At 39.3% G+C, this 15,873-nt stretch overlaps 1 protein-coding gene across 1 annotated transcript; it reads right to left on the bottom strand.

The window, feature by feature from the left end:
* Positions 1–2,628: 2,628 nt before the first annotated feature.
* On the bottom strand, positions 2,629–2,928 carry LOC130889296 (small proline-rich protein 2G-like). Its single transcript, XM_057792912.1, has 2 exons — positions 2,881–2,928; positions 2,629–2,799 (listed from the first exon to the last, which is right to left on the bottom strand). The coding sequence occupies exons 1-2, from the start codon at positions 2,926–2,928 to the stop codon at positions 2,629–2,631; spliced, it is 219 nt and encodes a 72-aa protein (XP_057648895.1).
* Positions 2,929–15,873: the final 12,945 nt, after the last annotated feature.

Genomic DNA, 15,873 nt, shown 5'->3' with positions numbered 1-15,873 from the left:
ATGTGATGAGACATGGGAGGACAGGGTAGATCAGGGCATATAGAGAAGGATGATTATCATTAAATGCCTTTCAAGATAGCCATATGTCATATGTAAATCTACTACACTAAAAGTTTACTAAAGATATACATATGTAAAATGTTTTAATGCATCTTACTGCTGCAGGTGGTGCAATATCTCAAGTAGATATCTCATATTAACAAATGCAAAACTCATTAGTACTAACAGCTTTCCTCTCTTTAGTTGTTAGCCAATGGGTTCTCATAGTCTGAATCTGCTACCTTACAGACTATTGCCTGTAACTTGTCCACACTCTGGAACAACATGATAAGACCCCTTTTCTATAGACACCAATGCTTAAGATAGACAACATGGAGAAATCTAAGAGGTGCCCATGAACACTTAACATCTACTGGCCAGCCCTCATGATATTGTAAGGTGCTATGGACACTGCTGAAGGAGAAAAGTACTCACCAGACTCAGAGAAGCCCAGTCTCTTTACAGACTGAGCTGAATTTGAGTTCCTTCCACAGAAGCTCTTTGAAGAGCAGCTACAGATGAACAGGAAACAGCAAAACTTCTCCAAGTGTGAACCTTCATACCAAAGACTAGGAACACACCTGTCCACACACATGAATATACATACAAGGGTACTTTATAGTTGTCATCAATCACTGAGCTCAACATTTGGTTCTTTTCATTTTAAGGACTTTTACATTCATAAGGCCCTAGGTTCAATATGCATATTTTATTTCTATTTTCTAGGGATTTATGAACCAAATGACCAGCCTGAATGTGAAGTTCTAATATTTTTCTAGTTCTTCATTTAATTTAATATTTAACTATTGATAATCTAAGCCATTAAGAAAAAGCCACTGAGGAAAATCAAGATTCTCCACTAGCAAATGAAAGAAACAATAACAAGCAACAGGAGGATCCATGCGGGCTTCACATTCCTAGGCCAGAATCCCTTTCCCACACATTTCTACAATTATCAATATTTCACTTCGTTTTTTTGATGATGATGTTGGTGGTGGAAAGTTGGTCATGGAAATGGTGATGGGCATGGTGTTCTTACAGAAGTAATAGTAATGAAGATGCCAATGATAGAGAAGGTGGGCAGTGCTAGCTAGTGTGATAGCTTGTAGTGGTTGAGGTAAAGAGGGTGGGATTGTCGATGATACTGAAGTGTTGCACATGGAAGAGGATTAAGAGAGAGGGTAATATAAATAATGTGCATTAGAGCTTCTAAATTACCAGGTGCTTAGTGCTAATTAGGATCCTCAGACGGTGTCAATCAAATGGCATGCATTAGCTCAACTGTGACCAAAGGCAAGACTTTGGCAAACAGGAGTTTCCACAAGTAAAATTAGTAAGAAAATGTTCAACATATTTAGCTGTTAGAGAACAGAAAACCAAGCCTCCACCAGAAGACCAGTCTACCCATGTAAGGATGAGGACCATTCAAATAATAACAAGTTCTGGCAGAGAAGTGGAGTAAAAGAACACAAACTCTCAGAGTTGAGAGAGGAGACTAATCCATCAAATATGGAAATCAGTATGAAGTTTCCTCCAAAGAAATAACACTAAAGCAAAACTGTCATATGATACAGCACCATCCACTTGGGTTTTTATAAAACAGTTAATACAGCCTAGAATAGAGATGCCTGCATATCCGTCTATATTTCAGAACTACTCCTAACATGCAAGGTAAATAAGTCAGTACAGCTGCATGCCAGAAGTGGATGGGATAAGAATATATGGCACTTATGTGGACTGGAGTAATGATCAGTCATATGATATCATGTCCTCTGCAGGTAAATAAATGAAGCTGCATATCAGCATGTTCAGGGAAATAAATCTAGTCTTAAATACAAGGTTGGCACCAATGTTTCAAATATTAAAGGAGGAAAAGACAAGGGCAGGTTGATGTAGATGTGTAACTATTACATAGGACAAATTGGAAAAGTGAGGGGAAAATACATGGGGTATGGGAGATATTTGTGCTAAGTGATGCATGCATGTCTGAATACCACATGATCTTCTTAAAATGGCATGTGCTAACAGGTAACTTATAGCTAGGCAAAATTAAACTCTTTCTCTAGCAAACAAACACTAAGCAATCTTTATAACCCAAAACACAGTCAAAATCTGCTTACAACAGGATGACCACGGCATCAAAGAATAAAAATAATGTAACAGGAGCATATCGGGAAAGTCATAGAGTGAGTTATAGAAGAAAAAAAAGAACTCATGACTACTAACATCCATACTGTACTTTATTCAGGAAATGAAGCCACGGTGACAACAGCACAAACAAGGACACTGGGAGTTTTGGAAACATCCTCTGAGTGCACAGGGTGGGAAGATGCTGCTCATCACTGAGCATCTGGGACACTGAGTTGGTGTGGAAGGGTCATTCTCAGCCGCCCCTTGACATCAGAAGAAGAACAATCCCAGGAGAATGCCCTCCCTATCAGGGGTCATCACGGACACATGGAGTGTGAAGGTTGGAAAGGATTCTTCTGCATCAATGGCAGGTTTTGAAGCAAAGACAGAAGTGTTTCTATGGAAGAATGGGAGACAGATTTTCTCCTCTTCTCTTGATCCTGGTGACTGCTGAAGCACTCACTTGCTCTTGGGTGGGCACTTCTGCTGGCAGGGTGAAGGAGGTTGCACAGGAGGGCATTTCTGCTGGCATGGTTGAGAAGGGCATGGCTCAGGGCACTTTGGAGGAGGACAAGACTCAGGGCACTTTGGGGGAGGACAAGGCTCAGGGCACTTTGGGGGAGGACAAGGCTCAGGGCACTTTGGGGGAGGACAAGGCTCTGGGCACTTTGGAGGAGGACAAGGCTCAGGACACTTTGTGGGTGGGCACACAGGAGGAGGCTGGCAGGGCTGCTTGCACTGCTGCTCTTGGTAAGACATCGTGCTGAAGGCTCAGGATCTGAAAAACATTGCATGACCGTGTTAGGAGACGATCCACAAAGAGAGGAGAAACAGAGACATGGGACATCACATCCACTTCTCTGCCCACAAATGCGTCTATTCCCCAACTACCGTTTTAGGACAGCCTGGCTTTTCCTTGGCTTATAGAAATCCATGGCACTAGCTTTGGGAAGTAACCTTTGTTTCATGACTTATTCCAGGAAATAAATACTTTATTTTAGCAAAATAATCAAGGCTCCTTTCACCCAGAAATTCATTTGAGACAGACAGCCTCAAGTTCTGGAACCCTGAGCAGTTTGAGAACACATCCCTGTCTCTCTTGTCACTTGTGACATCCCAGCACATTGTCTGAAGTTGCAAAATAAAGGACAGCTCAGGAAAGTCTCAGGTTCTGATTCCTGCTAAGGTATAGGGCTCTGAAAAGCACACCAAAAGATGCACATGAAAGAGAAAAAATACTCTGTTCAACCACTGAGCAAATAAAAGGAAAAGCCACCTTTCACAGTGGACCAGTTGTCGCTGTTCATCCCAGGAACACAACTGGACTCATCACACTTGGTCCCTCAAAACTGACTGGAGCACATAAGCAGACCATAAAGACAGACCAACCCAAGAAACACTCACCAGGTTCTCCAAACTCAGAGTCCAGGAGTCTGCAGTCACACAGTCAAGGCCCTCTTTATAGGACTGGCTGCCCCGCCCAGAGGGAGTAGAGCTGTGATTGAGGGCAGGTCCAAGAATTTCCCAACCAAAATGCAAATCCATGTATGACTGTCTTGACTGGGATTCTACAAAATATGAAATATCCTGTTCCTGGACACCATGGCTGTAGAGCCCTGTGACTCAGTGGGCCCTCCTGTCTGCTGTTGGTAAGACATCATGCTGAAATCTCAGGATTTGAAAGACACTATGTAACATTTGTCACAAGAGGTGATTCCCCACAAAGAAAGAAACTTAAATTTATGAAATATCACAACTCTTCCTCAATCCCTATTCTTCCTCCAGACTTCCTGAATTTCCTAAATATTTGTTCCATTAGCCTAGAAAAGCAACATTTTTCTTCATATTTTCTGTAAGAAAACATCTTTCTTCCAAAGGACAGAATACTTGTACTTGTAGAAAACATTATCTTCAAGAAGGCATGGTGAAGTTTAAGTTGTCTCAGTGATGACAGTAACCTCTGACATTGTTATCCCTTGTGATGTTCCAGGAATTTGACCAGATTATAAAACAAAAGCTAGATAAATTCATGATTCTAGAACTTCCTAAAAAGAAGACCAAAGGAGTTCAGTATTCTCTTCGATCCTGGAAAGCTGAGTTGTAGTTGGAGGAGAAAGAATAGAATGAGGAACATGAAGCAAAGGCATTAACGAGTCCCAGCTGTGCTCTGGGAAGCACACGGGCACTGAATCCACCTGGGTGGACATGTCAGCTTCCTGTGACTGACAGTGCTTCTGAGAGTAAGGAAGGATTTGGCTGAGAATGCCATTGTCCATGTCCCTGAAGGGGAAGAGTCATCAGTTCTACACCTGAGGACAGGAGTCAAGAGTCTCACCACCAGTGGATGGCTCATAAATGTTAGGACACAGCCCATAGGGCCAGGTCAGTAGGAGACTCACTGCTCTCCAAGTTTGCATATCACACTTAAGAATGATCTCAGGGAAACTCTGTGATCATCCTACAAGGTAGGAATAGGCTCATGTTTTTCTTGGCCGCCACAGTGATCTGGGGTGTTTATATGGTAGAACTGGTGCCACTATTCTTCCGTGCCTTGCTACTTACAAAATAAGGTAAAATGTCCAGGATTCTCTCCATTGATTTTGACAGAAGCTGAACCAGTTTTCGTTCAGCATAAAGAACATTTGCAACCCTTCATCTTTACTAGCCTGGAATATCATTTCTTTTAATGATCTTGGTCATTCTGACTGAAGTAAGACAAAATCTCTAAATATTATTTTTTATTTCCCTGATGCCTGAGGATGTAGAACACTTTTAAGTGTTTCTCAGCCATTCGTCTTTCATTTTCTAAAAACATGCTTTTTAGTTTTTAGTTTCAAAAAAATCCTTTTTTAAAAAAAAAACAGACTCTTTGTTTTCTTCTCAACCAAAAAAAATATGCCTATTAAGGTACAGGAAGCTTACATAACACAAAACAAACTAGAGCCAAAAAAATGTCCCCTCACCACATAAGAATCATAACACAAAATATACAGAATAAAGAAACAATATTAAGAACTGCAAAGGAAAAGGCCAAAAACATATAAAGGCACACCTATTAGAATTATGTCTATTATCTCAGTGGAAAGAGTGAAAGCCAGAAAATCCTAATCAAGAGTTATGCAGACTTAAGAGACCACTGATAATATACCCAGCAGAACTTTCAATTGCCATAGACAGAGAAAACAAGACCTTTCATGACAGAACCAGATTTAAACAATACCTAACCACAAATCCAGCCTACGCAAAGTATTTAAAGGAAAACTCCAACCCACAGAAGTCAGCCACACCCACAAAAATACAGACAATAGATAATCTCACAGCTACAAACTCCAAACACAAGAACATCACCTAGAATGAAAACTAAGATGACAGAAACTAGCAATCACTGGTCATTATTATCCCTTAATATAAGGGACTCAACTCTCCTATAAAAAGATACAGGCTTAGAAATTAGATACAAAAACAGAATCCATCATTCTACTGCTTACAAGAAACACACCTCAATCTTAAAGACAGACATCACATCGGATTAAAGAGTTGGGAAAATTTCTTCAATCAAATGGACCAAAGAAACAAGCTGAGGTAGCTATCTATTACAAAATAGACTTCAAACTAAGATCAATGAAAAGAGACAAAGAAGAACATTTCATATTTGTCAGAAAGAAAAAGGCATCAAGAGAAAATCTCAATGCTGAACACCTATGCCCCTAATACAAGGGCACACTCATGTGTAAAAGAAACATTACTAAAGCTTAAATCACACATTAAGCCCCACACACTAAGAGTGGGATACTTCAACACCCCACTCTCACTGGACAAATCTGCAAGACAGAAACTTAACAGAGAAATAAGGGAACTAACAGATATTAAGATTCAAATGGACTTAACAGACTTCTATAGAACATTCCATCCAAACATAAAAGAATATACATACTTCTCAGCACTCCCATGGAACCTTCTCAAAAACTGACCGCATACTCAGTAACAAAGCAAACCTCAACAGATACAAAATATTAGAATAAGCCCATGTGTCTTATCAGATCACCATGGCTTAAAATTAGAATTCAATAGCAACACTAATTTCAGGAAGCCAACAAACACATTGAAATTGAATAATGCTTATCTGAATCACCAATGGATTAAGGAAGAAAATAAAAACTTCCTAAGATTCAATGAAAATGACCACACAACATACCCAAACTTATGGAACCCAATGAAAGCAGTGTAAAGAGGAAAGTTCATAGCACTAAATGCCTACATAAAGAAACTGGAAAAAATCCCACACTTGTGAGTAAACAGAATGCCTAAAACCTCTAGAACAAAAAGAAACAAACTCTCCAATGAGGACTAGAAGGGATAAAATAATCAAATTGAGAGCTGAAATCAATAAAATAGAAACAAAGGAGACAAAGAGTTGGTTCTTTGAGAAAATCAATAAAACAGAAAAATCCTTATTAAACACTAACCAAAAGGCAGAGAGAGAATATCCAAATTAACAAAACCAGAAATGAAAGGGAGACACAACAGACATGGAGGAAATCCAGAGAATCATCAGGTCATACTTCAAAAGCCTTTACTTTACAAAATTGGAAAACTTAAAAGAAATGGACAATTTTCTGGATAAACATCACTTGCCAAATTTAAATCAAGACCAGATAAACAAATAAATAGATCTATAACCGCTAAGGAAATAGAAGCAGTCATCAAAAGTCTCCCAACCAAGAAAGACTAGGACCTGATGGTTTCAGTGCACAATTCTACAAGACTTTCAAAGAACTAATATCAATACTCCTCAAACTATTCCATACAATAGAAACAGGAGGAACATTGCCAAATTCTTTTTACAAGGTGGCAATTACCCTGATAACAAAGCCACACAACAACACCATCAAAACATTCAAAATGTAACAAAATATATTTCAGCGTGATAACAATTTCATTTTTCAGTATATTCTTAAAGGATAGGATACATACACAGCTGCAAGTATATGTACTGAGTGCTGGCTCACAAAATTTAGTTTTGTTTTCTAGTTTCTGTCCTAAATACTCTCCATGTAAATGTCTATCAATAGTTGACTAACTTAAACACTAATATACATTGTGTACAGCTCTTTGGCCATTTAAAAATGTAACTGTTTAGTTTTTAATAAAAAAAACCCACCAGAACAAAAATTTAACTTCCGTAGTCAGAAAGAAAAAACAAATCCTGTGCAATTTCACTCATATTTTGTTAGTAGGAAGTTGACATCACAAGGATGCATATAAAAATGTTGGTTTCCATGGGATTATAGTGGGTAAGAGATAGATATGGAAAGTCTTCTGAGAGAGTACTAAGCTATATTTGGATGCAGAAGTAAGTTCTGTGATGCATTTTACATTTTAAAAACTTTACAAGACAAATTTTAAGTATTCTCACCATAAAATATTGAAACTATTTTATGGTGAGAAATGTAATGACCTTGGTTTGAATGTTCAGTAATGTTTGCATGCATCATGGTACTCCTCATTATATACAATATAAAATTATACTCATAAATTGAAAGGATTTCTTCAATTAAAAGGTTTCAGATGTCTGTTTTGATATTTTTAAAAAGACCTTTAAACACAATGTTATAAACACACAGAAGTGAAAGAGTGAAAAAAAACGATACTCCAAACAAGTGGAATCAGAAGGCGTCCTGGGGTAGGTGACCAACATCTGCAACAGAAACACAGAGGATCTAAGGAGTCAGTGCTAGTAACTAAAGGAAACAATGATGGAGGAAGGTCATTGGTTAAAAAATAAAGAAACTGCTTGGCCTTCATAGGTTAGAACATAGGTGGGTGGAGTAAACAGAACAGAATGCTGGGAGGAAGAGGAAGTGAGCTCAGACTCGATAGCTCTGCTCTCTGGGGCAGATGCGATGAAGCTCCGACCCAGGATGGACGTAGGCTAGAATCTTCCCGGTAAGCGCACCTTGGGATGCTACACACATTATTAGAAATGGGCTAGTCCAGGTGCGAGAGTTAGCCGAGAAGAGGCTAGATATAATGGGCCAAGCAGTGTTTAAAAGAATACAGTTTGTGTGTTGTTATTTTGGGGCATAAGCTAGCCAGGCGACCAGGAGCTGGGGCGGCAGGAACACAGCCCTCAGCTCCTACTACAAAACAACCCACTGAAAAGTCACAGCTGCAAATGTATGTTCTGAGTGGTGGTTCACAAGATTTCATTAAATAAACCTTGATAGATATGAAGAAAGAGGTTCAACCATGTACAAGAATAAGTCTCTTGTAATATCCACTGTCACCCATAGATAAATGTCCAGACTAAAACACAAAAGGAGCAACAATAAAAACTTCAGAATTCAACAGATCTCATTTATGTAATAAACATCTACAGAATAAGCTATACACCGACTTCAAAATGCATGGTCTTACCAGGAACCCATATAATTTCCCTAAGATATATCATACTTTAGGACACAGAACATAATTTAACAAGCATAAAAGTTAATGTTTTCTGTGTTTTTTCATTCCATAATGGAAAAAAAAGAAACCAACAGAAGAGGAAAACTTTAAAATTATACAGACATATGGGGATTGAACAATATACTTTTAAACAATTAAAGATCAAAGCAGGGGATAAAACTTTAAGTTCCTAGAATCAAACCTACAATAACATATGAGATGGTTATTGCTAGATATGCCTTCTACACATATCAAGGGACTGATATCTAAAATACACAGATAACAGCAAAAACAAGAGGAACAACAACAAAAATCCTCAAGTGGTTGGAGAAATGACTCAGTGGTCAAACGCTTTTACTGCTCATGTAGGACACCCAGGGTCACCTCCCAGCACGCACATCAACCAGATGGCAACTTCCCTGTCTCCATCACAGGGATCTGGAGCCCTCTTCTGGCACCCATAGGAACTTCCCTTGCATGCCTGAAACCACTCAGAGACAGATACAGATACGCGTAATCAATGGAACAATAGAGAAGTATCAGACCCGGGAAGAGAGAATGAGATCAACATAGAAAGAGAAGGAAAAGCAAGGGACAAACAACACCTAGGAGTTTTGTAAACCCTCAAGCAATCATATTAGTTTGTACTGCATACAGTATATATATATATATATATATATACAGATTGTATGTGTATGCACATGCATGTGTGCATGCATGAGTGCATGTGTAGTGTGGCGTGCATGTGTTTGTGTGTGTGTGTGGTGTGTGACAACTAAGGACACAACACTCTCATGTCTCTAGTGTTTCCACCTGAATCCTCTTTCCTACTGTCTTGCTTTCATGGTTCCAGGGAATACTATGTAGGCTGCTAATTCAAGTCCTACACACCTGCACTACCTGTGTGTGATTCACAAAAATCACCAGCACATATGCAGTCAGTGGCACTCACATGTCTGTAGCACACAACAACTGTCTAAATAGATTCAGTTCTCACCCAACAAGAAGGAATTTATGACTGGTAACTGGATACCTAGCCAGCTTCCAGAGCTACTAATATAATTTTACTAAAGAAAACAATCTACCTAAAATAATTTTACCACCGTCACCTTGCTAAAAAACAAAAGCATATATCTTAACTATGTACTAGATTTCATACACAGATAAGCGTCTACCACCCATCATCAAAGAAGCTTCTAAACAGAAAACCACAATTGGTCACAACACAGAGACCTGTAGATTATGGGGAACCGAACACCAATGGATTCAGCATTATTCCTGCATCTATAGCTCAGGAACCATCACTTAAAAGGGGGATGAAATATTCCAGGAAGTCTGCAGTAAAACATTCTCTCCTGGAAACGACTACACAAACAGGATTGAACAACAGTCTATCAGTGGACATATTAAGGAGAAAGGGCGAATGTTCTTGGGATTCCATCTGAGACAAAGACCTTTGGCCAACTAATGACTTTTGGATGGAGGAAAATTAGCCTCTCCCAGGGTGAGCCCTCTTATTTGCTGTAGAAATTCCTACCACCAGTCGTCTTTAAGTTACCCGCCCACTTGAGCGTGGCCTCTTATACTATATATGCTGATGTAAACCACACATCCGGCCTCTTTCCAGGCTGCTGGATTCGGCTGTTGTTCCCCATTCGAGCAGAGGATTGTGATCTGTGAGTCTATTCCTAAGTAAATAACCTTTTATTTTTTTAATAACCTTTTATTATACTCAATTTTGAGCTAGTGTGGGATTTCTTTTTTAGTGTCTTTCTTCATCTAGTGCCCACGCAGATCTGGACTCCCCACCTACCGGGTGGACCAGCTTAAAGGCCTAGGTCCACAGCCCAGAAAGTCTCCCACCCCCACCCGCTTAGCTTGCTTTTACCTAAGTGGCTTTTTTGAAGGACCTCCACCACAGCAGAGCTGCTAGCTGCATGCAGGGACTTGATGCAGGGACTTGGAAATTTCCCAAAAGCGGGTTTATCCCCGCCCCCACTAGTGCGTTTGCTTCCGTGTTTCCCTGCCGCATGGCAACTTGTATAGCTTCCAGTTTGTGCACCCTGCCCATGAGTTCTGGGCTTTTTGCTCCATGTACAGAATTGATTTAATTGTTTTTACTCTGTCAAGCAAAGCATATTTCTCAGTATTTAATCAGCACCAAGGTGAGAAAACCAAAGAGACTCAGGACGAACACTAAAGATTACTATACTTAAAACAGCTTATAAGGCGGGCTGGAGAGATGGCTCAGTGGTTAAGGGTACAAGCTGCTCTTCCAGAGGTCCTGAGTTCAATTCCCAGCAACCACATGATGGCTTACAACCATCTATAATGAGATCTGGCTCCCTCTTCTGGCCTGTAGGCAAATACCCAGACTGATGCTGTATACATAATAAATAAATAAATCTTTAAGAAAAAGAAATAAAAAAAACAATTTATAGGACCTCATGCCGGGTAAATATTTTATTAATTAAAAAATCAATAAACTTGAAATATATTTAATTTCAGACAACATTACCATTGAAAGTTTTAGTACTTATTTTGCTAATACTTATGGATTGTATTCTGCAAGGTTTATACGGTTATTGTGATACATCCATTTATTGGATATTAAGACTCGGTTTTTTCTTCATATTTTATCCCTAAGAAAATGGTTTGAATGGAAAAAAAGAGAGCATCTTCAACAAATTGTACTGGCATAACTGAATGTCAATCTGTAGAAGAATCAAAATAGATCCATATCTATCACCATGCACAAAACTCAAGTCCAAATGGATTAAAGACCTCAATATCAGTCCGAACACACTGAACCTGATAGAAGAGAAAGTGGGAAGTACTCTACAACACATGGGCACAGGAAACCACTTCCTACGTATAACCCCAGCAGCACAGACATTAAGGGCAACATTGAATAAATGGGACCTCCTGAAACTGAGAAGTTTCTGTAAAGCAAAGGACACTATCACTAAGACAAAAAGGCAACCCACTGACTGGGAGAAGATCTTCACCAACCCCGCAACTGACAAAGGTCTGATCTCCAAAATATATAAAGAACTCAAGAAACTAGACTGTAAAAAACTAATCAACCCAATTATAAAATGGGGCACTGAGCTGAACAGAGAATTCTCAACAGAAGAAGTTCAAATGGCCAAAAGACACTTAAGGTCATGCTCAACTTCCTTAGTGATCAGGGAAATGCAAACCAAAACAACTTTAAGATACCATCTTACATCTGTCAGAATGGCTAAAATCAAAAACACCAATGATAGCCTTTGCTGGAGAGGTTGTGGAGTAAGGGGTACACTCATCCATTGCTGGTGGGAATGCAAACTTGTGCAACCACTTTGGAAAGCAGTATGGCGGTTTATCAGGAAATTTGGGATCAACCTACCCCTGGACCCAGCAATACCACTCTTGGGAATATACCCAAGAGATGCCCTATCATACAACAAAAGTATATACTCAACTATGTTCATAGCAGCATTGTTTGTAATAGCCAGAATCTGGAAACAACCTAGATGCCCTTCAATGGAAGAATGGATGAAGAAAGTATGGAATATATACATATTAGAGTACTACTCAACAGTAAAAAAACAATGACTTCTTGAATTTTGCATGCAAATGGACGGAAATAGAAAACACAATCCTGAGTGAGGTAAGCCAGACCCAAAAAGAGGAACAGGGGATGTACTCACTCATAATTGGTTTCTAGCCATAAATAAAGGACATTGAGACTATAATTCGTGATCCTAGAGAAGCTAAATAAGAAGGTGAACCCAAAGAAAAACATATAGTCATCCTCCTGGATATTAACCTTCATTGGGCGATGAAAGGAGACAGAGACAGAGACCCACATTGGAGCAATGGACTGAAATCCCAAGGTCCAAATCAGGAGCAGAAGGAGAGAGAGCACGAGCAAGGAATTCAGGACCGCGAGGGGTACACCCACATGCTGAGACAATGGGGATGATCTATTGGGAACTCACCAAGGCCAGCTGGACTGGGTCTGAAAAAGCATGGGATAAAACCAGACTCACTGAACATAATAGACAGTGAGGACTGCTGAGAAGTCAAGAACAATGGCACTGGGTTTTGATCCTACTGCACGTACTGGCTTTGTGGGAGCCTAGGCAGTTTGGATGCTCACCCTACTATACCTGGAAGGAGGTGGGAGGTCCTTGGACTTCCCACAGGGCAGGGAACCCTGACTGCTCTTCAGGCTGATGAGGGAGGGGGACTTTGTTGGGGGAGGGGGAGGGAAATGGGAAGCGATAGTGGGGAGGAGGCAGAAATCTTTAATAATTAAATAAAAAAAACAAAAAAGGCAGGAAATACGATTTCCATAGCAACCTGATCAGCACACAATCAAGGAGAAATCCATAAAAATAAAAGAAAAAGAAAAAAAGAAAAGAAAATGGTTTGATAACAGAGCCAAGAATGAGGTACTTTTAGGAATGATACAGTCTTTACAGACTAATGAACAGCTGGCTGTCAGGATTAATACCATGAAAAATCAAAAGTTATCTGAAAAAAATTAACACAATTGAAAAGGGTAACATTAATTTGACAGACAAACCTGAATCCATATCAAAAGATACTGAGAAATAATCTGAAAGAATTCATATTGTTGAATTTGACAATAAAATTTGTTAAAAAGTTATGATTGGTTAACAGATAGATCTCTCCAGGATGGCAATCTGCACACCATCCAAATAATTTCCACAGATGAGGTGTTGTCTTTAAAGTAAAAACTTCAGACCTTAGAATCACATGTGCAGAATGAGGACCAGAGGCTAGGAACCTCAATGAAATCACTAGAAATACATACAGGCTAGGAGATTTAGGCTTTACAAAAGACAGTAATAAAAAGATTTGAAATTATTTAGGAAATTAGAGCCAATGAACAGGAAAAGAAGCTACAAGGACAAGATTCAACATTACCAGAAGCTGTCAGAGATGACTTACCCAGGGCTACAGCTTCCTACCCTATAATCTACTCCAACAAAGCATCAAGTTCTAAAGGCCCAAAAGAATCCAAGGAATGAATGATCTAAAAGAAATTAAGAAATCTGTCATAACTTATGGCTTGAATTCCGCATTTTGTAGGAAGATGATAAAGACATTGGCTTCTAGCATTAAGGCAACACCAAATGACTGGGTTCAGTTAGTTTGAGCAGTCCTGGATGACAAGCCTCAACTGATGTTTAAGGCTATTTCAGAGAAGATGTTAAAATTTTAGAACAATAGGAAAAATCAAAAGGGCTTGAGACTTCCAAAGATCAAATTCTTGGTGAGGGCACTTATGCTGACCCACAGGCTCAAGATCTTTACAATGAATAAATCTTGTCCCTATGCCACAAAGCAGCCTTAAATGCTTGGGACAGGATTTAAGAACTAGGAAAATGAAGTGAATCATACACCAGAGCTAAACAGGGTCAAAGAGAACCCTTTAGTGACTTTTTACAAAGACTAACAAAGGCTGTACAAATAGGAGTAAGAGACTCAGATGCTAAACAAGTATTGGTTGAATCTCTGGCTTTTGAAAATTCCAACGTAGAATGCAAAAAGATACTTGGGCCTTTTAAGGTTAGATCAGCACCAATGGATGAATGGATCCAGCATACAATGAACATTGAGACATTTGACTATAATGCTGAATTGTGGGTAGGAGAAGCAATTTCCAAAGATATGAGGAGATAGCAATATGAGAAATGTTTTAATTGTGGTAAAATAGGACATCTGAGAAGGGATTGTAGACAAGGAACTCCTAGGAATCATATCTCCTCTGGGAATGACAAGGTATATGTAGAAGGTGTGGCAAAGGCAAACATTGAACCAATGAATGCAGATCAACAGAAGACAGACAAAGCAACCTGATACCATCAGGAAACTCATTGGGAGGCCCCTAGCAGGCCCCCAAGTCAAAAATGGTCTAGTCATTCCAAGTCACTGTGGAAGACATGTCTTACCAAGAAAATTAAAATATCTAGATCTTTCTGTAAAAAAACATACCTTTTTAGATGATGGAATAAACAAGGAGGATAAATAAAAAATTCCAATAGGAAATAAGAAACATATATGCTGCAGCCAGCGCAGCCTGGATAGCCAAGACCAGTGGGAGGTGCCGGGATTGAGACATGTAGGCTTCATTTCAGGTGGAAGAACAGCAACATTTATTTTGCCCAGCAACCTTTTATACCTCTACTCCTTCTGTGGAAACCCACAGGCCAGAAAGAATACAAACATCCTTGTCAATTACAGACCACAAGGAAGTTCCCCTGTTGGTCAGGGGGACTGAGGGCAGCTGGATCACAGCACATATATTCTGACAGACTTCTATAAATGATCAAAGACCAAAACTAAAAGTATATATAAATGGCATTGTAATTGTGGGTCTGATTGACACGGGTATTATTACTCCAGAATCTTGGCATCCAAATTGGCCTCTTCAAGAGGCAGATGTTCGGTTCCTAGGAATGGGAACCCTATCTCAAGTGAAACAAAGCCCAAGTTGGGTTAAATGCATAGGGCCAGAAACACAGAGAGGAAAACTGGGGCCATTAATATTGCAGTAAATGTATAAGGTTATGACCTATTGCAGCAATGGAATACCCAGATTAACATTCCTGCAGTCCCAGAAACTCACAGTTCTGGGAAGGATATTATAAGGTACTATACACAAAGGTCACCAGACATTCAGGCTGTACAAAAACACAAAGCAACTAGCAAACATTAGAGGTACCAACAGGCCTACCTTTAAAATGGATAACTGAGAAACCAATATGGGTTGAACAGTGGCCATCAACAGAAGATAAACTACAGGCTTTATAACAGCTGATACAGGAGCAACTATATGCTCACCATATTGAAGAATCAACCAGTCCTTGGATTTGTCCTGTATTTGTTGGTAAAATTTAATCTGGTAAGTGGAGAATGGTGACAGATATAAGAGCTGTCAATAAAATAATTCAAACTATGACCCCTCTGTACTCTGGAATTCCTCTGCCTTTTTTAATACCAAAAGTATGGCCTCTTATAGTTATTGATTTGGAAGATTGTTTCTTCACTATACCTTTACAAGAAAAGGACAGAGAAAATTTTGTCTTCTCAATGCCTACTTATAATAATTCTCAACCTACTAGGAGATACCAGTGGACTATCCTTCCACAGGGAATGCTCAATAGGACAACCCAATGCCAATACTTTGTAAGTCAATAATTGGAAATAATATGTAAAAAAAATTTCTAAATCTATACT

The sequence above is a fragment of the Chionomys nivalis genome, chromosome 18 (assembly GCF_950005125.1).
Source record: "Chionomys nivalis chromosome 18, mChiNiv1.1, whole genome shotgun sequence".
Taxonomy (NCBI): Eukaryota; Metazoa; Chordata; class Mammalia; order Rodentia; family Cricetidae; genus Chionomys; species Chionomys nivalis.
This window is presented reverse-complemented; position numbering and strand designations above follow the sequence as displayed.

Bases quoted from the DNA above. Each gene is read 5' to 3' on its own strand.
- LOC130889296 (XM_057792912.1), bottom strand. From the start codon at position 2,928: ATGTCTTACCAAGAGCAGCAGTGCAAGCAGCCCTGCCAGCCTCCTCCT. The intron at 2,800-2,880 runs GTGTGCCCACCC...AAGTGCCCTGAG, and splicing joins AGCCCTGCCAGCCTCCTCCT to CCTTGTCCTCCCCCAAAGTG.